Below are 25,385 nucleotides of genomic sequence, written 5' to 3' on the forward strand. Positions count from 1 at the left end.
TGAAAGCTGTAAATTAGTTTCATAGTAGGGCTGAGTACATTGGATACTTTTTCTTCCATTCTTGAGATACTTTGCTAAGAAGAATATGTTCCATCTCCATCCATGTAAACATATAAGACGCAAAATCTCCATCTTTCTTTAAGGCTGCATAATATTCCATGGTATACATAAAACACAATTTATAAATCCATTCATGGGTTGAGGGGCACTTGGGCTTCTTCCATGACTTAGCAATTATGAATTGGGCTATAATAAACATTCTGGCAAAAATATGTGCAGAAGATTTTTAATCAATTTCCATTTTTTTTTGTTTCTGTGATTGCCATTGCTTCCTTCTTCATAAATTCTTTGCCAACACTGATATTTATGAGTTTTTCCAAAATTTTCTTCTAGAATTCTTATAGCTTCATGTCTTAGGTTTAAGTCTCTTATCCCTCTTTAATTCGTTTTAATGAGTGGTCAGAGATATGGATCCTGTTTCAATCCTCTGCATGTAGCTATCCACTTTTCCAAGCACCATTTATAGAACAAGGATTCCTTCCACTAGTGCATTTTTTTGACTTTCTTGTCAAAGATCAGACAGTAATGTGTGGATGATTTTAAAACTGGTTTCGCTGTTCTGTTCCATTGGTATGTGTCTCTGTTTTTGTGCCAGTATCAAGCTATTTTGGGTACTATAGCCTTGTAGTATAGCTTGAAGTCTGGTAAAGTAATGCCTCCAGATTTGTTCCTTTTGTTTAAGGTTGCTTTGGCTATTTGGGCAATTTTATAGTTCCAAACAAAATGTAGAATTATTTTTTTCTAAGTGTGTAAAAATGATGTTGTTATTTTGATGGGGATTGTATTGAATCTGTGAATCACTTTAAGTAGCATGGACATTTTAACAATGTTGTTTCTGCCCATCTGTGAGCATATTATGTTTTTCTATTTCTTTACATAATCTGCAATTTCCTTCCTAAGTGTTTTATAGTTCTCTTTATAGAGAACTTTCACCTTCTTGGTTAAATTTATTCCTAGGTATTTTATTTTCTTTGTTGCTATCGTGAAAGGTATGGAGTGTTTGATTTGATTTTCAGCTTGATTGTTGACATAGACCAGTGGAACGGAACAGAAATACTACTGATTTGTGTACATTAATTTTGTAACTTGAGAATTTGCTGAATTAATTTATCAATTCTTAGAGTCTCTTGGAAGAGTCTTTGGGGTTTTCTAGGAATAAGATTATCTCATCAGTAAAGAGAGATAGTTTGGCATCCTCTTTCCTCATTTGGATATCCTTGATTTTCTTGTTTTCCATCATTGCTCTGGGTAGGACTTAAAGCACTATGTTAAATAGAAGTGGTGTCAGTGGCATTCTCATCTTGTACTAGTTCTAAGTGGAATTGCTGTCAACTGTTCCCCATTCAGTATGATGTTGGCTGTGGTTTTGTCACCTGTGGCTTTTATAATTTTGACATAAGGTCCATATATACCTATTTTGTTAAGAGTTTTTTTACTATAAAAGGTTGTTGAATTTTGCCAAATGCCTTCTCTGAATTTATTGAGATAATCATATGATTTTTGTTTTTGTTTCTGTTTATGTGCAGTATCACATTTATGGATTTGTGAATGTGGAACCGTCCATGTATCCCTGGGATGAAGCCCACCTGGTCATGTTGGATTTTTTTTTTCCAATGTGTTGCTGAATTTTGTTGGGAATTTTTGCATCTACATTCTTAAGGGACAATGGTCTATAGTTTTGTAATTTTCTGTTGTTGTGTCCTTTTCTTGGCTTGGTATCAAGATGACACTGGCTTTGTGGAATGAGTTGGGGAAGAGTCCTTGCTTTCGATGTTATAATTTCTGCTTTGTATGTACAAAATTTTATTTGTAGATCTGATAAAATTCAGCTGTGATACCATCTGGTTTGGGACTTTTTTAAATCAAAAGACTTTTTATTAATGCTTCAATTCATTGCTTGTTATTGGTCTGTTCAAGAGTTCTGTTTCATCTTGATTGAGTCTTGCAAGATTGTATGTTTCAAGGAATGTGTCCATTTATTCAACACAGGGATTTTTATAATATTCACAGATGATATTTTGTGTTTGTGTGTTATCAGTTATAATATCTCCTTTTTCATTTCTGATTGAGTTTATTTGGGTCCTTTTCTATTTCTTGTGAGATAAATCACTTTTCTCAATTTCATCTTTTCAAAGAATCAACATTTTGTTTGATTAATCTTCTGTATTACTTTTTTGTTTTCAATTTCATTTCATTCTCCTCTGACTATTTATTCTGCTGGGTTTGGTATTGGTTTTCTTTCTTTTCTGGTTATTTGAGATGATTTATTAGATAGTTGATTTGTGATCTTTCTGTCTTACTGATGCAGGCATGTAAGGCTATGAATTGTCCTCTTAGGACTGCTTTTGCAGAATCCCATAGATTTTGATAAATTGTATCTTTTTTGCCATTTACAGAATTCCCTATGTGCTGATAAGAAGAATGTATATTCAGTAGTTTGGGGTACAGTGTTCTGTAAATGTCTATTAGACTCATTTGCTCAACAGTCCCATTTAGGTTCAGTGTTTGTTTATTTTATGCTTGGAGCATCTGCCTAGAGCCATCAGAGGCGTGCTTAAGTCTCTGGCTATTACTATGCTCCCATTTATCATTTTATTTAGGTCCAGTAGGGTTGCTTTGTGAATCTCGGTGCACCTGTATTAGGTGCATAAATATTAGGATTGTTATGTCTTCTTGTTGAATTATTCCATTTGCCATTATCTATTGACCATCTTTGTCTTTTATTACTATTTTTGATTTGAAGTCTATGTTATATGACATGAAAATGGCTATCCTTGCTTTCTTTCGGTTTGCATTTGCATGGAATATTGTTTTCCATATTTTCAATTTCAGTCGGAAAGAGTCCTTGTGTGTTATGTGTGTTTTCTTGAAATAGCAGATGCTTGATTTATACTTGTATCCATTCAGCTAGTCTATGTATCTTGAGTGGGTAATTTAAGCCATCCACATTTATTGAAAGAATTGATAAGTTGGATGCATTTCTGTTCATCTATTTATCAATTGGGTAGAACCTTATTGCTTTGTTTTACTTCCTGAGCTATTATTATGTATTGGCTCTGAGCTTTAGCTTATGGATGATTGTACAGTGGTAACTGTCTATTGTGCTGATTGATATATAAGCAGATCTGAATACTTCCTACAGGAGCAGTCTTGTCTTGACATATTCTCTCAATCTTTCCTTGTCTGAAAAGGTCTTTCTTTATTTGTCTCTCATATGATCAATTTAGTTTTTCAGGATACAAAATTTCTAGGCTGGCCATAATTTTGTGTAAGAAGACTGAGGATGGGCCCCCCCAATCTCTTGTAAGGTGTCATTTGCAAATTCTATACTTAGGTTGATGGCTTTTCTTTAGGAAGTTATGTGATGTTTTCTTTTTATGACATGTGGCCCTTGTGTATTTCCCTTTTTGCCCTGAAGGATGCATATGATTCTTACATTTTGCTTATTAACATAATCTCATATTTCTTTTATTTTTTGCTCATTCATGTTATTTCTCTGTTCTTTATCTTTGACTGACTTATTTAATTTGAAGGTATGGTCTTCAGGCTCTGGTATTCTTTCTTATGCCTGGTTTAGTCTCTTCTTAAGCCTTTCCAATTTGTTTTGTTCTTTCTCAAATGAATTTTTTATTTTCAAATGTTCTAGCAATTTTGACACCTAAAATAAATAACTGGGATTTGATCAAATTAAAAAGCTTTTACACAGCATGGGCCTAAAAACACATAAAAAAATGCTCATCTTTAATCATTAGAGAAATGCATATCAAAACCACTCTGAGATATCACCTAATCCCAGTAACATTAGCCCACATCACAAAGTTCCCAAACTACAGCTGCTGGCATGGATATGGAGAGAAGGGAACACTTCTACACTGCTAGTGGGATTGCAGACTAATACTGCCTTTTTGGAAGGAACTATGGAGAATCCTCAAGGAACTAGAAGTTGACCTTTCATTTGAACCTGCAATCCCATTACTAGGTATCTACAGAGAAGAACAAAAATCATTTTACCACAAACACATTTGTACCAGAATGTTTATTGTGGCTCAATTCATAATTGCCAAGTCATGGAAGCAACCCAAATGCCCATCAACCCATGAATGGATCAACAAATTGTGGTATGTATGCCATGGAATACTATTCAGCCATTGAAAATATGGAGACTTTATATCTTTTACATTTACCTGGATGGAATTGAAACACATTCTTCTTAGTAAAGTACTACAAGAATAGGAAATAAATATCTGGTGTACTTAATAAATATATAAACAATCACATGCTCCTATGAATAATAAATCACAAATATAGTCTAATATGGAAGCAGGGTGAGGAGGGAACAGGAGAGGTGAGGGGAGAAAGATTGGTGTAAGGAGGAAAGGCATGTGGTAGAATCTCACCTAATGTGCACATTGTGAGGGTATATAACACTCACTTGGGTGTGGGACTCTTTTACAACTGGAACTATACCCTGGAAGTGAGAACAAAGTAATATAGAAATTTACCTTCAGGTGGTGCTGGAGGTGGTGGGGTTCAAACTTGGCCCTGGCCAAGAACTGCAAAAACAAAAACAAAAACAAAAACCCCCAAATTTTTACCTTCATATTAATTTGATATAAAATAACAAAAAACACCACAAAAGTTCTGTTTGATTTTTAAAAAAAACATTTGATTTCTTTAATGAATTTTTCATTCGTTTCCTATGTTTTTGTGATTTCTTTATGTTGACTTTCCATTTACTCTTTGTATTTTGTTGAGCTTCCTCTATCTGTCATTTTGATGTTTTGATTTTGGTTGCCAACTATTGGTAAGGAGTTGTTTTCTTTTGGGGATAACCTTTCACTGTGATTTTTCATACTTCAGAGTTCTTTTGCTGAAGACTTCTCATCTGGCCTCTCAATCCAGAACTGTGTGTACTGGCTTTGGTGTGGGACCCTGTCCCTATGTCCCTAAATATTAATCCCCTACTGTGCTAGAGAGAAGAGTGCTGATCCTAAGTTGCCTATGGGGTATTCAAACAGGTTTGATGATCCTTTCAGATCCTCTCAGGTTGCCTCTGTCCTGCTGTCTTCACCTGTTCCCAGCAGTATGGATCCCCCAGCTTAATCTTTCATATGGGAGAGAGTGGTATTTGTGAATAGGAATCAGCCATGCCCTGTTTGCTTGACCTGAGAGACCATTATTGTGCACTGTGGAGTTCTCCCTGTCATTGGTTGATGTTTGTATGAAAGAGCCAGCTGCCAAGATGTTCTTTTACACCTGTGGCAGACTCCAGTTTCCCAGGTAAAGTACTTGAATGCCTAGGGTGATCAGATTTTAACATTGGTGAAGAGCGACAACATGGCCCAGGGGTGGGGGCGGTGTGGGGGCAGGGCAGGGCCTGACAACAATGCAAACTTTGATAAGCAGTTCTCGATAATCACTTCTCAACAATTATTTGTTATTATTACAGTTTAACATTATAAAATTAACAAAAATAATATAAAACTCATACCCTGGCAAAATCGCCACATGGCAGCCGAAAACCGTATATTCCCTTCCTGTTCTGCAGGTTCGTGCATTCTTTCCAAAAATCGGGACTTTTTTAAAACGTCGCGGGACCAGGACAAATTGTTCAAAAGCGGGATGTCTGGTCACCCTATGAATGCCTCAAGCTTTAGGAGAGACCCTGAAGCTCCCAAGGGGCTGGTTGTTCTGCACCACCACTGAGGTGGAGGGAGGAGCAAGGCAATTTGTAGTTAGGTTCCTGGAGCCTGAGAGGCTTTACGAAGTCTCAGTGGGACTCAGAAACTGCTTTTCTGGCCACTAGGGGCAGCAGCAGGTAGGAGTGTCAGGATGGGCTCTCCAAACCCTGAGGGCCGTTCATGGGGGAGGGGCCTATATGTTGAGTGATAAAGCCCAGTGCTGGGATCTTTCCCCCTTTATCTATGGGGAGTTTATTTAAAGCTCCTCCTGCTCTGTGTGTCTGTTCCACCAATGTGTGTCTCTGTGAAAAGCTGGCTGGCAGGGAATTCCAAAGTTGCACACCTCTTTCCTATTACCAGACCTCGGAGGAATCTGTGGGGGACCTCTGTCTGAAGTACACACCTGCCGGAAAGAAATGGCTACTGGGAAACTCCTTGGCACAGACTGCTCTCACTTTTGTAATGAGTTGGGTGGAGGGGCTGCCACAGCTGGTGAGTGGGCATGCCTGAGGGTGAAGTGTTAGGTTGCCATGGAACTCTGGGCAAGGCTATTCCTCTCCCAGTGCCACATCCCGTCCATATCCACGTGGGCTTCCTTGCCTGAGTTCAGATCCCAGATTTCTCTCTTGCATCCCACTGCACCCTCTTGTGTCCAGGGTTTACTGAGACCTGCTTATTTATCTGAGCTCTTGGTGAGTGATTCCACGGAATGCCAGCAGGAAGTCCCCAAATTGTTCACTCCTGTTCCACCACATCCTCAAGGGGAGGAGGAGAAGGTCCCCCTTTCTGATGGACTTCAGCCTGGAATGCATGCTCACAGCTAAAGCTATGCTTGCATTTGTATCAGGTGGGGGAAAGGCTGCAGCTCCTAGGCAACCCAGAGCTCACACTGCTTTCTTGGTTGCAGTGGATAGGTAAGGATCTAGCAGGGCAAATGTCTGGATAGCGGAAAGCCAGTGCTGTGCCTCTTTTGGCACTCTCCCAGGGAAGCTGCCCAAAGTCCTGAGATTTGCTAGTATGCCCAACTATCTCATATTTGCTGCAGTGCCTAGGCATGTGAAAAGCCTTCAGTATACTTAGTGTCTTGCTATTCACGATAGGGACTTATGAGGGGGAGAGGAACCCCCTCTTACCCTTCAACTGGGTTCTGAGCTTTCCTGGGTTTGATCCATGCTAATAACTTCTCCTTTCTGGCTTCACAGTTTTCTCTGTGGGGTCCCCAGCCATCTTCTGTTTGGTCTACACATTACCTGTGATTCTTCTCCCCTCTCCTATCTCTGTGATGATCAGGCAAGAGATGTATCTAGTTGGCTATCTTGGAATCTCCTCTTCTCTCTTCCTCCTCGCCTTTCCTCCCCAGTTGGCTATCTTGGAATCTCCTCTCCTCTCCCCTCCTCTCCCTTCCTTTCCCTTTCTTAGACAGGGTCTCATTCTGTTGCTCAGGCTGGAATGTAGCAGCACTATCATAGCTCACCGAAACCTTGAACGCCTGGACTCAAGAGATCCTTCCACCTCAGCCTTACTAGTGGCTTGAGACAGAGTCTTACTTTGTTGCCCTCAGTAGAGTGAGGTGGTGTCATATCTCACAGCAACCTCAAACTCTTGGGCTCAAGCGATTCTCTTGCTTCAATCTTCCAAGTAGATGGGACTACAGGTGCCCACCACAACTCCCAGCTATTTTTAGAGATAAGATCTCACTCTGGCTCAGGCTGGTCACCAACTTGTGAGTTCAGGCAATCTACCTGCCTCATCCCCCAGAGTGCTAGGATTACAGGCATAAGCCACCATGCCCAGCCTCCCAGCTCATTTTTAAAATCAACTTTTTTTTTTTGGTAGAGACAGGATTTTGCTGTTTTCTGGGTGGGTCTTGAATTCCTGTACTCTAGCAATCCTCCTACCTCAGCCTCCCAAAGTGCTGGGATTACAGACATTAACCACCATGTCTGACCTGGAATGAGTATTTCTTAAACATCACATTGGACAGATATTTGCCAATATCTGTACTAAGCATTTCATCTATTATTCATTTAATTCTATGAACTTCTATGGGGTAGGTAGTATTCATTGCTATTTTACAATTGGCAGAACTTGGTCAAAAGAGATTAGGTAACTCTCAATTTGTAACACAATTATAAAATGGTAAAAGTAGAAAATTCATAAATGGGTCTCTTGACTCAGGTATCTCTCAACTATGTCAAAATAAATGGTAGCTATGAAAACGGTTGCAACAGCCACACTCTAATCAAAAGCATTCACTATCCACAGATTCTTCAGGCTTGTACTAGGCTAAATATTCTGCAGAGGTTACTTAACCATTTGCATGTGTTCAAAGAGCAACCGTCTGTTAGCCTTTGTTAGTGTATATCAGAGCAATGTCTCTGTAAAACTTAATTATATTCTTAGGTGGTTGAATTGGAGGAGTTTCCCAGGAGAACATGAGCAAATTCTGACACAAGATTTCAGGTCTCATGTTTTATCCTCTGGCTCTTTCTGTTCTATTCTTTGGGAATCAAAATGTGGCTTTAGGCCTCAATGTGATATTTGCTGCATGTCAGATATAGAAACAATGTAGGGAATATGCAGAACTTTTCCACCATATTTCTTGACTTTATAAAATCTCTTAACACTAGTAGGCACTGGCTTTTACAGTTAGAACCAGTATGTAAGTGATTCACAAAGATTCTAAGACTACTTAACATCATTCCATTTGATCTTGTTAGAGTTGTTAGTTATTTTATCCATCTATCCTGCTACCTAGTTATTGAGCCAACATTTATTATACACCTTCTATGTGCCACATCAATTAAATAAAACCAGGATGCACAAGTCCTATCTTACTCAAATCTATTTTATTTAGCTGTTTTGAGTTTATAAGCAAAAGTTATTAAGAGATTATTTAATTCAGTGTCTTTTGTTTGATAGTTGAAGTAACTTAAGTTTGAGTAGGTAGAATAACTTTCTTCAAGACCAAATAATAAGTGGAAAAGAAGGGATGTAAACCCAAATTTTCTTCTTTCTAGATCAGGGTTATTTCCAGTGTACCCTTTCAGCTATGCTAAAACATGTAGCTGGCTGTAACAGTGAAAGAGAAGACATAAAGCCTTGGAATTTTAGACCTGCTCCCTCACCTTAGTAGGATTGTCAATTTTCCATTTCTTTGACTTTGATGGACCTATTTTGTAGGGAGGTCCTCAAGACACTGGAATGTTCAAGTATATTCCATTCAGTGTTTCCAGGATTTAAGAGTTAGGTAAAACTATTAAGTACTAGGAAAAGAGAATGAGGCAGGGACTGGTTTAGCTTAGGGAGGAGTAGTCAGTAGTAGACTAGTGTGCATTATGGAATAAACTGTAGATCAAAGATAGAGAAGAAAAAGGGAAATAATTGAAACTAAAAGATAAGAGCAAAAGTGAAGCAGAAAATTTTGAGGTATGGGGACATTTAGTCTTCTCATCTACACAATGGGAATAATTATATTTATTTTGTTTATCTCAGTGTCTTTGTAAGGATCTCAAGGAGAGAGGTTTTGTGAAGCCTAAAGCATGGTGTACTCTTAAGGGGATAGTGCTTGGTGAAGATGGTTGTGGTTAAGCATGTGTTGCAAAGGAAAAGATATAGCAAAGAGATAGAGTAGGCATAGAAAGAACAATTTTTGCTAACAAGCATTGGTATTACATAAGGAAGGTGATACAATAAGTATTAAAGGATAAAATGAAATACATATTGGGTAAGAAATCAAAAGGGATCTGCTAATTTAGCATGCTAGAGAAGGAATGAATAATTTGGATGTGCTAATTTACCATACTGGTTAGTAGTGGGAATGATTGGAATTTACGAGGAGCCTTATATCAGCCATTTGAAAGCTTATCAATGTACTTTTTAAAAAGCTTTAACATGTCAGAGAAAGGCAGGTAGATTTGATAGAGGATATACATAAAAATTGAAAATGTTTTTATAAATTGGTAATGTAGTCAGTAAAAACTTATTAATTGCCCTTGCCAAAGTCAAAGCAGATACTTAGGTTGCTGGATTGAGCAGATACTAGCTACTGGTGTTTTTGGGTGAATTCCAGGAAAGAAGATTGTTTTAGTATTTGCTGCTGCCTTGTTAGGTGACCTTACTGCATTTTTGCTTAACCATATTCAGTAAGTTGAAATTAAAATGTTTTTGGAATGGATCATGCAGCTCTTAAGATAGGGGCTTAACAGGCATCTACCTTCTAGATGCCAGTAGCACTTCCCATATTATGACAATAAAAAATGTCTCCAGGTATTACCAGATATTCCCTGGGAGTAGAATTGCCCAGGGTGGAGAAATGTGAAAAGGAAATAAAAACTTTCCTTACATATCTACACTTCATTTCAGTGACATTTTTGGAGAAGGAAAATTAACTTGCTCACTCATTTTTCATTTTGTATCAAAATTCTGCAATTATACTCCCAATGGGACAGTGCTGCCCTGGCTGGAGGGCAGATCATAGCTTGCTGCAATTCCAAACTCAGCCTCTGGAATAGCTAAGACTATAGGCACATACCAACTGGAGAGACAGTGTCTCACTTCTGTTGCCCAGCCTGGTGTCACAATGCTGCCTCAAGTGATCCTCCCTTCTTGGCTTTTTAAAGTGCTCAGGTTACAGGCATGAGCCGCCATTCTGGCTAGTTTGTTTCTTTTCTCTGTTCCTTGAATGTTATAAATTTGCATCTACTTCAGGGTTTTTACATATGTTCCTTAGTCTATCTGTGATGTTCTTTCCCTAGATCTTGACATGAATCACTTATTTCAGGTGCCAGATAAAATGTCATTTCTTAGGGAATTCTCTATCACCACCTTATCCTAAGATAGCACTTATTCTCTCTATATCCCACTATTTTGTTTTTCTTCATAGCATTCATCACTCTCTGTCCTTATAAAAGTAGGCTTAGTGTTACAACAGAAGAACCCCAAATTTAATGGACTTAAACAGTGAAATTTATTTTCTTACTCTGATCATAATTTTGTGCTGGTTAAAGAGTCATGCAGTCATTGAGGGAATCAGCTCTTTCTTGCAAATGTTTCCTTCATCTACTAGGGTCTTGTTCTTTTCTGTCTTAGGTTGGTGGTTGGGGAAGGAAAATATGGAAAATTGTGTTTGAAAGTTGGTGTGGAAATGATACAACCTCTTTTTTCTATAATCACATTGCCTACAGTTCAGTCACGTGACCTCATCTAACATACTACAAAGGAGACTAGGAAATGTAGTCAGGGTTCTCTCCTTTTTAGGAGAGAAAAGGAAATAGGATTTGGTGAACCATTGTATCATATCTGCCATAATATAATATATTTATATATTTAGTCAGTTTCCCCCCAACCAGGCTTTAAGTTCCACTGTTTTTTTTTTTTTTTACCCATTTTATACCACATGCCAAGAACAATGTCTGATATATAACTGATATTCAATAATATTTGCTGTGGGGATCACTAAATGGATGTCGTCTGTCTTATCTGCTCCTGTCCCCACACTTAGAACTGTTCCTGGTGTGCAGTAGGTACTCAGTTATATATTGAATGAATAAATGGATGAATGGGTAATCTTTTGGAAAACAGAGCTGGATTTGAGTTAGGGATTTTCCACTAATTACCTGTGTGATGTTGCGATTACTTAACTATGAGTTTTCCCTTCTGTAAAATGAAGGAATTTATCTATAGGATTTTTATTTTATGAAATAATATATAAAATGTTTAGTCCAGGGTTGCATGCATCCTAAGTTCTCAGAAAGCAGTAGCTATATTTATTGTTTTTAGCCAAATTCTACTTTGAATCCTGATTGATTCATTTTGTCTACAAAAGTTTGATATGCATAATTTTCACATTTTTAAATTGTTGCAATAATATAAGCATAACCTGAGAGCTTCTACATTTATATTCTTTTATTTAATCATTTATTCATCCATTCACTCTGTTGTTTATAATTCATCTATTCTGCTTAAGACACTTTATTAAGCAACGTGAGGAGACAAGAATAATGTATATCTATTGTGAAATTTAGATTTAGAAGATTATTATACAACATGATGAGTTTTACAGTTAACATTTTCAAGGATAAATATGGGAAATACTTAATTTATTTATCCATGTAAAAGAAATATGCTTAATCTTTAAGGAATAAGAGACATCAGGGTCTTACACATATTTATGAGAATTTCATTTCAGTCATGTAATACAAGTATTCTTCCCATTTTTCTTCCTTCCTTCCTAGCTCAGTGTAGCCTAGAGCTGCAGAGCTTAAGTGATCCTTCTGCCTCAGTCCTCTCAGTAAGTAGGGATTACCAAACCCAGCTAATTTTTAAAATATTTTGAAGAGACAGGATCTTATTATGTTGCCTGGCTGTCTTGAAACCCTGGCCTCAAGTGATCCTCTCCACTTGGTGTACTGGGATTGCAGGCATGAGCCACTGTACTAGGCCTGTTCCCATATCATTATTTGAATCCCATTTAGACTATTCCCTCATCTCAATATCAGTTGGTCTTCATCAGTAGTAATGTAGAAATGGCCTGAGATATTTAGTCACTGGATTATAAATTTATTTTACCATTCATATATTGGAGAGTAGAAAATATGTCATCACTTTAGTGAATCAAACAAAAATAAAAGTATTATCTGATTAGTCAGTTGATGAAAATGTTAAAACTAAAATTCCATCCTTCAGGAATTAACTTAAAGCCCCCCAACTACAAGAGGCATTTCAAATGAGCTCATCTCTCATTTTATGCAGTATATAGTTTGTTAATTAATTATTCTTTAATTATTTTATATATATTAAGTCCTCTCAATTTGAGGATGAGTTTATGTAGAGCAGAAAACATGTATTACACTTAATTTTGCTTTTTGTTTTTATATTTCTTACTGGCTGGGCATGTAGTAGATACTTACTAAATTCTGTGAGTCCTAGATTTTAATGGATTCTAAGAGATCATCTTGTCCAACTTCCTACTCCAGAAAGATCCCATTTTATAAAAATCCTGGGGATGGTCATCTAGTTTCTGCTTTACCTCTTATGTAAAGAGGAGAACACATTTTGGGAGCATCTTATTTCATTGTTGGATGGTTATATTGATTAACTATTTGTTAATTTTTTCATATATTGAGCTGAAATCTACTCATGGGTGGTTCTTATCCAGTCTAATAGTACAAATCTAATTATAGTCTAGTCTTTTCTTTTTTACTTGTTAGATAAAAAAAAATTAAAAAAAATTTTTTTTGGACACAGAATCTTATTGTGTCCCCCTCAGTAGAGTGCTGTGGTAATTATAGTTCATAGCAACCTCAAACTTGTGATTTCAAGAGATCTTGCCTCACCCTCCCAAGTAGCTAGAAGTACAGCACCCACCACAATGCCCAGCTAGTTTTAAAGATGGGGTCTTGCTCTTACGCAGGAAGGTCTTGAATTCCTGAACTCAAGTAATCCACCCGCCCTGGCCTCCCAGAGTGCTGGATTACATGTGTGAGCCACTACACCAGGCCAAAATCATTTTTTAAGACAGTTTCACTATGTTAGTAAGGCTAGAGTGGCATGGCATCAGCTTAGCTCATGACAACCTCAAACTTCTGGTCTCAAGCAATCCTCCCACCTCAGCCTCCTGAGTAGCTGAGATCATATACCTATGCCATCATGTCCAGCTATTTTTTTTCTATTTTTAGTAGATGTGAAGTCTCACTCTTGGTCAGGCTAGTCCCTAACACCTAAGCTCAAGCAGTCCTCTCACCTTGGCCTCCCAGAGTGCTAGGGTTATAGGCATGAGTCACCATGCCCAGCCAGCTCTTCAAATTTTTGAAGAAAGAGTTGTAATATATCCCTTCAGTGTTTGTTTCTCACTTATTTATTAAATATCAGGAATAGCTACTATGTTGAGGATATGCAGACAAATTTTTTTATTGTCTCTTACTAAGAATTCAGCTTCTCTTTATTGGTTGTGACTCAAAAGGGTCATGATTCTTTTCCTATGTAAATACTCCAATTTGTTCCTTTCTTCAAATGTGATGCCTGAAAGGGACCAAATTTCTTCAACTGTGGTCTGATCAGTACTTTAAAACTTATTTTGTATGATCAGGACAACTAACTTCTGTTAATATTGCCATACATTTTGTTAATTTTTTTGTAATATTGATGAACAAAACTTTGAGGTTTTTTTTCCACTAGGTTGGGTCAACTTTTGTGCAATTGATTTTTTTTCACAAAAGCTCAGTGCAGAGATATATGTTTATCTGTGTTAATTTGGCCTAACATCTTTGCTTATGAAGATTGTTTGAATTTGGAGTCTGACATCTTTGCCTCCTATCTTTGAAGCATCTGAAAAAATTATATAATAAATGTTTAGTTTTTCTTAAGTTTTAAGTGAAAATGTTGAACCTGTTTGAGCAATCAGTTATTCATGGGATATTTGAGAATTTGATATTGCCACATTTGAAGCCTGCCATTTCTTGATTTTTATCATCTTTTCTCTTAGATTCACTGATTAGTAATGATTCATTTTCAAGAGAAATGTAACCCCAAGAGTGGGATACAAAACTTAATATCTAATTATTCAGTAAGATTGGATATTCCTCATTTTAATTCTCATTTTCTATCTCTACTGCCTTTACTTTAGTATGAACCCTCATGGTCTCTCAGCTAGACTGCTGCTTTAGCCTCCTAATTTCATTTTCTGTACCATCTCATCCCTCTCCAATCCATTGTCCATTTTATTGTCAAAGAGATCTTTCTACTGTACAATGCAAATATTATTTTACTGCTCATGGTCTATTTTTTTTTTTTTTGAGACAGAGCCTCAGGCTGTCCCCCTGGGTAAAGTGCCATGGCATCACATCTCACAGCAACCTCCAACTTCTGCAAGTCTTCTGCCTCAGCCTCCCAAGTAGCTGGGACCACAGGCACCCGCCACAACACCTGGCTATTTTTTTTTTTTTTGGTTGCAGCTATCATTGTTGTTTGGCAGGTCTGGGCTGGATTTGAACCTGCCACCTTAGGTATATGTGGCTGGTGCCTTAGCCACTTGAGCCACAGGTGCCGAGCCTGCTTATGGTCCATTAATGATTTCATTAGTTTATGGGATAAAGTACATATATGTTAATACATATGTAAGATTCTCTATAGTCTGACTCCTACCTAACTCTCCAGGCTATTCTTTTGAATCTCTAGGTCTTTTATTTCAGAACAACTTATCCTTTCCAGAATCACAACACTACACCTTGGCTGCCTTGTGGGTTCCAATTGAATATTAAGTATTACGTGTTATATTTTCTCTAGAAAAAATTTCCTGGATTCTTCCTCCTCCCTTCCTCAATTTATGGGGTTTATTACTTCTTTTTTTAGGTCTCCATTCTATTATGTTACAAATATCACAAAATTAAAGCACTTTATTACACTTGTTTACTCTACCTCCCCTGCCTACACGCTTTGAAAGATATCCTAATCTTATTAATGGATCTCACCTCCTAGCATAGTGCCTAGCATAGGGTGGGTACCCAGTGAATATTGAGGGAGATTAATGAGATCCATCAGAAACCTTTGATAGGCTGTAATTTTGTGAACACTGTGCTGGAACTCTGAATATTGAATCTGGTAGAAATAGATTAGGAAAACCAGCCCAGATGTTGTTTTTAAGGGTTCTGTTTTTAGCATGTAAATTAAAATTTCATTTAGAAGTACAAGTCTAATTTGGGAACCAGAATGCAGTTGTAGAGCTTGACAAGATTACATATGTAAATTCTCCAAAGGCTGATCTATCATCATGCCTTCCTGAAACAGTGAAGTCTGTGTGGAAGCAGAAAGCTCTCTGAGTCTGTATAACAGGGCTGACCATCCTAGACTCCTTTTTCCTCTAGTCCTTCTGCCTATTTCATTCAGTTAGCAGTATTTGACCTACTGTGTTTAACTCATCATCACAGATGCAGCTTTCTTTTCAGTGAAAGTGCTCTGGGCTCTGAGCCTCAAGTTTAGATTGTACCACTGTTCTGCTTTGTATCTCTCAGGGACCAGTTTATACTGCCTTCAAGATAGAATTTAACCTTCCTTGAATGTCATTTAATGCATTCCATGATCTAGTTCCTTTCTCCTAGATACCTTGTTTCTACATACATAATCTTCCTGGAACTCGTTTCTACACTTCTTTACCTGGATGAATTTTACATGTATTTTAAGGTAGTTTGGGTGGCCTGCCCTCCAGGAATCCTTCTGTGAGGAGGTATAGATGTTGCTTCTCTGTGCTCAAGAGAAGTACCTTGAGAATTGTACTAAAAGTAGGGTTTTGCTGATTTTCTTCTCCCACTAATATCTTTGAGAATAGGAACTTTTCAGATTTATGTTCATATTACCAATATAGTGGGTGAATTGTAATCATAAATAAATGTTTTGTTAAATGAATTAATAGCTCCTTACCCAGAGCTTATGTGGTAATTTAAAAAGTTACTCCCATTTGGTGTGGAATAGAAGAATATACTTTTAAGAAATTCTTTTTCAATTGGATTTCCAGTTAAATGACTACTGAAATTTCTCCATGCCAGGAATGTTTTAGTTCTATAGTGAATGTAGTTTCTATTAAAAGTAATCAAAGAATATATACTTTTTTGCACTGTGACTAGCACGTTAGTGGAAAGTTCGTCTTTAAGTGACTGGTTGAGAGGTGGACATTAAGGTATATGCAGTTAACTTTAATACAAAATAGAAAAGGTATATAGATGAAGTTCTGTTTAAGACCAAGGGAGGGAGATCATTTACTACAAAATGTTGGGAAATTGGATACAATCTACTCTTTCAAGGAAAAAAATGGGTCAACTATTTCTTTAAATAGCTGTGGGGATGAAAATAAAGACGTCTAAGACCATAGCTTGTTGAATGGGCTCATCCATGGTTATACACCCAAAAAGTAGCCAAGCAGAAATTCAGTCTTAGGGCCATATTACTTCAAACTCTGTGTTACCAAACTACACAGTCTGTACCGAATTTTCCCCTCTTGCAGAAATTGAACATTTTATTGTATTTTTATTATTTTCAGTATATTCTTTAACTAGATGGTCAGCTTTTGAGAGTGTTAATATTGCTCGTGTATCTTTAGTTTTAGTTCTGGGAACAAGATAGGGTGAGTGCAAAAGTAGATCTTTAATACATATTTGGTAATTGACCCATCTTACGATTGATTTGTAGCTTAATAAACCAAGATATCTTATTTGTAGATGTATATGCCTAGAGAGAAATAGGGTATGTGTATTTTGAAAAATATTTTTAAAATTTGTTCCTCTTTTTGTGAGTTTTTGCAGTATATCTTATAAATATATCTGCAATGAGAACTAACATGAAAATATTAGTAAACTTTTAGGAAGAAGCTGTATAATGGGTACGAGTTCACGGAAGACTAAAGTTTCTAAAAGACTTGTTTCTCTTTCCTAAAACATCCATAATTAAAGATTTTATTTTATTTTATTATTTTATTTCAGAATATGATGAGGGTACACATGTTTTGGTTGCATAGTTTGCTTTAGTGTCTTTTAAGTCAAAGTTTTAAGTGTGCCTTTTGCCCCGAAATTGTGCAACATAGCTGTTAGGTGTGAATTTACCCATTCCTTCCTCCCTACTCTTAGCTACTTGAATTTTGTTGAGTTTTGCTTCCCACAAGAGGAGATTTTAGATTTATTTTCTAGAGGAAGAATTAGTGTACAATTCTTGCAAATAAATTAATGTAATTTTCTCTCAAAATTATGAAGCCCTGGAAATATGGCATCCTAATGGAACTTTTAATAGACCCCTTTAACTGAATGTCACTTATACATAGAGGTAATTTGTTACCTCTTCAAAGGTGTTTTAGCCTGTAAGGTGGAATATGTGTACATGTCCTATTTAAAGGTCAGTTTTAATTAATAAGTTGTTTTCCTCATTTTTGAGCAATATGAATTGCTCACAACTTGCGTGAAGTAGTTTCCAATGTAAAAGTAAAACAAACAGATTTTTTTTTTACATCCATCAGCAGCGCGACTCATTTAAATGTCAAAAAATCCACAAAGCTTTAGAATCTATTTCTAGATATCTTAGTAGGCCTGTTTATCTGAGTGAAACAAGATATAATTATCATACTATTTCACCAGATAAATGCTACATCTGTAGACATACATATTTCTTTGTCCCCTTGCCTTCATATATGTTCATTATTTTTACTGTAAATGTTTGTTATTCACATGTTATTTCTCAAAAGCAATGGAACCAATGTCAGCAAGGGATATAAATAATAACAATATTATACGGATTAGATCTTTACTTCATTAAAGATAAACTGCAATTGTTTTATTCTACCTTTTGCCTCTAGCTTCCTTAAATTAAAAAAATTGGCTATGTTGCTCTGTCTCTGTTTGGAGATAAATATTTTGCACACTATAATAAATGTATTTTAGTGTGTAATTTAACTGGATGCAAACATATTCAGTGTTTACTTTAAAGAAAAGATTTTCACCAAGACATTCCTTATGGATAGCAATTTAAATTATTCCCTTCCTTTGCTTGGTGCCTATAGTTCAGCGGCTAGGACACTAGAGCAGAGCAGAGCTCTGGGTTCTCTGGTACACCAGAGCTCGCAGGTTCGAACCCAACCTGGGTCTGCCAAACAATAGTGACAACTACAACAAAAAAATAGCTGGGCATTGTGGCAGGGGCCTGTAGTCCCAGCTACTTGGGAGGCTGAGGCAAGAGAATTGCTTAAGCCAAAGAGTTTCAGTTGCTGTGAGCTGTGAGCTGTGAGCTGTGACATTGTGGCACTCTACCAAGGGCAACATAGTGAGACTCTGTCTCCAAAAAATAAATAAATAAATAAATAAATAATTCTCTTCTTTTTTCTGAATCTTCCCTTATGCTTTATGGAATGGATCTTGTATTTTTTTTTGTTAAGTATACTTATTTTAAGATACATGTGACAATAATAATAATGATCATAATAATAATAACAACTAGCTACTTATCTAGTAAATACTATGTTCTATAATGGGTCCTCAAACTTTTTAAACAGGGGGCCAGTTCACTGTCCTTCAGAGCATTGGAGGGCTGGGCTGCGGCCCTGGGACAAGTTGGCTGCTAAGCAGGACAGGCAGTGGCAGCAAAAACACCTGGCGGGCCAGATAAATGTTCTAGGTGGGCCGCATGTGGCCCATGGGCTGTAGTTTGAGCACGCCTGATTTACATTTATTTTCTCTAACCCTCAGAATAATATTGTAAAGTAAGGAGACAGGCTGAGAGAGGCTAAATTACTTAGCAAAGGTCTTACATTATTACGTATCTAAGTGTATTTAATCTCAAATCTATGTGACTGTGAAATCCAAATTCTTAACTACTAATTCATGCTGCCTTAACAAAATATGGGATATTTTGAAATAACAGTAAAGGATTTGAATATGAAAATCCGAGTGAAACATCTATGTGGCTGAACATTAAAATGTACAGAAGTGAAGAAATTAAAAGTTATTCTATAGTAACAATAATTCTGACACCAGGGATTATTTTGTATTATTGTAAATGTCATTATTTTTAATGGTTTTATATGCTTGTGGAGTGTAATTGAGATATGATTTCTCTGAGAATAACAACTTTGTATTTCCTGCCTTATACATTTAAATAATCAACCATTTTATTGAGTTAACATTTCAGGTTATAGTTTTTATTTCCTCCTCATTTATTTGTGTCAGTACCCTCATGTTTTGTGGTGTCTTGTCTTACTTGACTATTTGGTCTCTTTATATCATCACTGTCTGTCTTAGTAAAGTGCAAATATAAATGTGCTTTTTCTTCTTTTAATGGTTTTAGAATATAACACATGTCCCCTATGCTCTCAACAAATAAATGAAAAACAATGGTCAGTATTCCAATCAAATTTACTTCCAAAAAGGCTTTTTTTATTTTAGTAATTCATTGACTTTTTATAGATTAATGGCATTCTGCCAGGCATTGTATCATAGCTGGAGTGAAGACAGGGTAAGTTGTTATAAAAAGATAAGGCAATACATTCTTTTATCACTTGAGATAAATAGACAGTGATAAAAAAATCCTGTAGCGAGTTTATAAAAAATATGTGTGGGAATACAGAGGAGGAATGATTAGCTTTGGGGAAATCAGGTAAAACTTCCTGAGGAGATGACATTTTATGCATGTCTACAGGTTGGGTAGGATTTCTCCACAAGGAAAAATGAAGATATGCATATATATAGGCAAATGGAAAACATAATAAGATGTCTAACATTTTCATTTGGGTATAAAATCAGAATAAACATAACTGTCACAAATGTTGACTGATATAGGGGTGTTGTATTAACAAATCAAATGTAATAAGTAACATTGCTGTTGGTGTCATTGCTGTTGGTTCTCTAAAATGGTGTGATTTGGGATAAAATTATGAACAAATTTGCTATAGTATTTCTTTGATTTACATGTTAGTTGCATTAAATTAGTGTTTATTGCAAAATTATTTGTATTTGTATGTAAACAGAAGTAGGTAGTAAGCTCATACAAGTAGCATTTTTGTGTTCGTGAATGTCTGGTGGGACTTGTGGAAGTTGTACAGTGCTCTCTTTTGCTTTGGAGTACATCTTGCATTTTTGGTCCCTACCAAGCCAATACCATTGGTGTTACTGCATCATAATTAAAATAAAAAATGCCTCAACAAAATTTCAAAATGCCCCCTATGCAATCTGCTCACGTTGGTAATCATGTCAACAGAATAATGAAAATAATAATAGAAATAACAAAATTGTGAGAAATATGGACAATAATGTACAACAGCCATTTCCTTATCTTTTCTAGCAGAGTGTTAATTGATACCATTTGATAGTGATAAATTGTGATACAGATGTATAAGGATACTATGTAGAATAATGCCTGAGAAACTAAAACAAATGATTAAGAGCATTTACATCTAGGAAATGAGAATAGGATTTTAAGGGGTGTGTATATACTTATAATTTTACTTTTTGTTTATATAACAGATGGAATTAATTCTATGACATTAAAATAGGTTCTTGTCACTTTCACTTTTAAAAATGTTAGAAAAACTTTATTGTGGTATAATGTAATAAAATGTGTCCATTTTTAGCATACAATTAAGTGAGTACTGGCAAATATATACACCAATGTAGCCTCCAAAATCATAAAGATACATAGTATTTCCACCGTCCTAGCAAGGTCACTTGTGCCCTTCTCAGTCAACAGCCTCTTCTTCTTTTACGGTTTATACTTTTCTTTGTTTTGTCTAAGAAATCTTTGCCTATTCCAAGAATATAGGATTTGTAAGGATGCTGTAAATTTTATATTTTTAGTGATAGGTCTATGAGCAATTTTAAGTAATTTTTGTATTGTGTGAAGTTATTTTTCCTGAAAAGATGTCCAGTTCTAGCATTAGTTGTTGTAAAAAAAATTCTTTTCTGATTAGGTAACTATTATAGCTTTGTTTGAACTTAAGACCAGATGTACATGGATATATTTCTGCACCGTCTATTCTGATCTACTAATTTATATGTCTATCCTGATGCCTATAATATGCTTATTTTGGTAAATCTTATTATCATGTAATGTAAGTTCTCCAACACTTTCTTATTGTTTAAAATGGTTTTAGGTAGAAGGTCTTTTGAATGTCCATATACATCTTATAATAAACTTACTTATTTCTACAAAAATTTCTGTTGTAATTTTTGATTGGTATTGTATCTTTTCTATAGAAAAAATGAGGAAAATTTTCATTTTTACAAAAATGAGTTTTCTAATCCATGAACATGGTGTACTGTGGGATTTGACTGAGTTTTCCTTAATATCCATCAGCAATGGTTTTTTAGTTTTCAGCACATAGTTCTTGTACATAATTTGTTAAGGGCTGAGTATTTTGTGTTTTTTGATGCTATTTTAGATGGTACTGTACTTTAAATTTTATTTTTCAAGTGTTCATGGCTAGTACCTACTTGGAATCTCTACTTAATACTCTGAATTTTCAATGCAGATTTTCTACTCTGTGTGGTTGCAATTTGAATGTTTTCCCAGTTTTGTTTCTATAATTTCTGGATCATTATTTTCCCTGGCCTAATGGAGTTTCACTCTGCATGGCTTGGTATTCATTCAAAGATTCATGGAGACATTATGTGCATTTTTAGTGCTCTGGCTCTGCATAGCTTCCTTCTCCTCAGTGCATTGAGCCTCAAATACAAGGTTCATTAACATCTCCAAACTCTTATTTTTTGCCTGCTCAACTCAGAGAAACTGCTGGGTTCTGCTTGGGAACTCTCTCAACTGCACTATTTTCATGAAAGTGTTTAATCCAAAGGTGGGTCTATTGTTAGGCTCCCTTCATTTATTTTCATTTTCTAAGGCATTATCATTTTGCATTTCTTGTCATCCAAGTCTGAAAAGAGTTATTTCACATGCAATTGTCTGTTTTCTAATTATTTATGAAGGGGGTATGAATATAGTTCTAGTTACTCATCTCTAGTGGAAGTTCTCTGAGTAACTACCTTCCTCTCTATTATCCCTGTGAGGACTTGAGGATATTCTTGGAAGAGTTTGCACGTCACTGTTGTAAATATCCACCCCATGCATACAAAGTGTAATTAGCATTAAATACAATTCCCATGTAATTAACACTTTGTATGTGATTTAACTTTTAAAAGGTCAAATATCTAATTTCAAAAATATATTTATTCTCCTTTTTGCTTGTTGGATTTGTAGCTTTCTATCTTTGATTAATTTTGGAAAATTTTCAGGCATTCTATCTTCAAGTATTTCTTCCTTTCTTCTCCATTCTTTTTCTTATCTCCTCTAGAACCTCAGTTATATATATTTTAGGTCCTTTAATATTGTTCCACAGCTATTGGATGTTGTATTCTTGTTTGTTTTTTTTTTAATAGTTCCTATTTCTTTGCATTACTTTTCAGCGTACTTTTATTGATTTGATTAGCGATTTATTTTTGTATCAAGGACATTCTTCTTGTCTGTTACTGTTTAGGTTTGTCATTTCCTTTTTATTCATTGTTGTAGGGGACGCCAAGAGTGAGACAATCTCTGAGCAAGATGATCTCCAGCTGAGGGGTGGACCCTTGGGCCATTTGTCTGCAGGTGCTCCTTGTGGAGAAAGCGGGAGCCTTCAGCTTGTAGTCATTTGTTAATTACTGCCCTCACCTGGGTTGTACTTCTCACTAAAAGGCTAGTGCGGTGGTTGCTGGGGGCTGTTCTGCTAAGAAGGGCTAGCTCGCCTCCTACAAGCTTGTACTTTTAATCTGCATCATGCCTGGTTTCTTCCTGCTGTGATCGAGACCAGGGCCACAGGGGCGCAAGGGATTGCAACACATTATCAAGGTTATGTTTCTCTGATGAAATCTCCAATTTGTTCATAAATTTTGTCCTTCTTTGCTAGAGCCTTTAAACTATTTATCTTAATCAATTCAGTGATCTGGTAATTTCAGAATCTGGTTCTGTCTATTGTTTTGTCTGTAGACAGTAGGGTATTTTTCTTAATTTTTTTTTGTATGTCCCGCAATAAATGGCTATCTAGTTTAGAACAGCAGAGAAAGATATACATACTATTTGTCACTGGAATGATACACCTCTTTCCTAGGTCATTTACATTGGGGTTTGTGTCAGCCTAGTCCATTCGTAATGAGCCTCGAGTTCTTTACCACTACGTTTATCTTCAGTTTGCCACTAGCTTCACGTTCTTCTAGTTTTACTTTATTCTTGACAGAAGAATGTTATGTTCAATGTTCTGCTTCACTCTAAACTTTTGACCTTGCATGTTTACATATGGGGTTTTTCTCCATACTTATGTCTGTACTCTAAAAGTATTTTGCTATTATTTTTAAAGTGCTTGCTAGCATAGTACTGAGGGAACAGAACTATTTTCTTTTGCAGTGGTCTAGCATCAGTCTTAAGCAGGCCCTGAATACCCGGTTTTTGATGTGGAGTTTTGTCAATGATTCCACCTATTTTCCCATCCCAGTCAAATTCCTCCTTGAATCTTTGTTAGACCTTGTGTGATTCAGTTTTCTGTTGCTCTCTTGTTTCTAAGAACTCTCTAAAAATGTTGATATGTAAACCTGGGCTCAAATGTGTTTTCTGCTCCTCTGTCAGGTATAGATTTTTCTTTTATTGTTTCTCTTCTCCTTTGTTAACTGAAGTGATAAGTGTTATTTCTCCTTTAGTGGTGATAGGTCTTTTTTTTTCCCATGAGGAAAAAAAATGATGGAGCTTCATGTCTTTCTTGCAGATGCCAAACCATTTGTCTAGGCATGCACCACAAACAAATGCATTTTCTGGTCTACTGCCTTGCCCCTGATATTTCCCCTGAACACATGGTAGAAGCCTTATACAGAAGAATCTTCAAGTGTGTGTGAATTTCCTATGTGTCACTCTCAGTAGATTTACTCTATCATATTTCCTATATTTGAGCTGTAATAATTAAAGATGGTAGGTGTGGGACCCAGCGTTTTTTCTTTTTGTGCTCTGCCATAGAGGTCAGTGTTTGCTTCCCCTGTTTTTTCAATAAGGCCTGACTTTCCTTTGATATTGGATTATTTGGTTGCCTTGCAACCTCAATTTTGTTTTTTTACTGGGGTATTTCTTTTCTTTCTCTCTCTTTTTTTTTTTTTTTCTTTTGAGACAGAGTTTCACTATGTTGCCCTTGGTAGAGTGTGGTGACATCACAGCTCACAGCAACCTCAAACTCTTGGGCATAAGTGATTCTCTTGCCTCAGCCTCCCAAATAGCTGGGACTACAGGCACTTGTTACAACTCCAGGCTATTTTTTGTTGCAGTTGTCATTGTTTAGCTGGCCTGGGCTGGGTTCAAACCTGCCACCCTCAGTGTATGTGGCTGGCACCATAATCACTGTGCTACAGGTGCCAAGCTGGATATTTCTTGTTAATGGAGAAGTGATCTTTTTTCCATTTTTCTATATCCTAGGTGAAAGTGAAACTTTGTAAACTTTTAAATATTAAAATTCCTGTTAGGATATAGAACTTATATGTTAGTTCAGTAGTTTTCAAATTGTTCCTGGTGGGTGGGAACATTTGGAACTCATAATGTAATTTATAGAACTACTGCTTTATTCAAATTTAGACAATGCCTATATTTGTGGCAATCAGATACATTACCACTTATTAAATAGTTGATGCAAATTAATGAACATTTTTTGGATTTCAGTAATAATACTAGATATTTTTATATCCAATTTTTATATCACAACTTTGGAAGATGGGTTTATTATTTCCTTTTTATAGATGAGAGGAACTGAGGCTTAAAGGTGTTAGGTTGATTGTTTTGGTGCACAGAAAATTAGTGTTTAGTAGAGGTGAGATTTGAGCCCATATCATTTTGATTTCACAATACATTCTCTTTATGCTTTACTACAACAGGTACTTCATTTCTTTTTGCCTAAATAAGCCCTGGGGATATTACCAAATACACTTTCAGTTTAACATAAGCCTTTTTTTTGATATAATAGGCAGTGACGTGGGAAATGATGATGCCATTGGAGGGAATGTGAGCAAATACATGGTGCTTCCAGCTGGATACTGTGGGCTGCCCAAGAAAGGACATCTCATCTTTGATGCTTGCTTTGAAAGTGGTAAGTGCCTTAAAGTTCTTTGCCGTTGAGCT

At 36.2% G+C, this 25,385-nt stretch overlaps 1 protein-coding gene across 2 annotated transcripts in view; it reads left to right on the forward strand.

The window, feature by feature from the left end:
- Window positions 1-25,385, forward strand: part of AGBL4 (ATP/GTP binding protein like 4) — a 1,282,996-nt gene that overhangs the window by 83,178 nt on the left and 1,174,433 nt on the right. For both annotated transcript variants that reach the window (XM_012811470.2, XM_023519146.1), the window contains exon 2: window positions 25,231-25,353. In XM_012811470.2, the coding sequence (XP_012666924.1) occupies window positions 25,231-25,353 (123 nt within the window). The remainder of the gene's footprint in view (window positions 1-25,230; window positions 25,354-25,385) is intronic.

This window comes from Otolemur garnettii, unplaced genomic scaffold, assembly GCF_000181295.1.
Source record: "Otolemur garnettii isolate 467f Iridium unplaced genomic scaffold, OtoGar3 scaffold00159, whole genome shotgun sequence".
Lineage (NCBI taxonomy): Eukaryota > Metazoa > Chordata > Mammalia > Primates > Galagidae > Otolemur > Otolemur garnettii.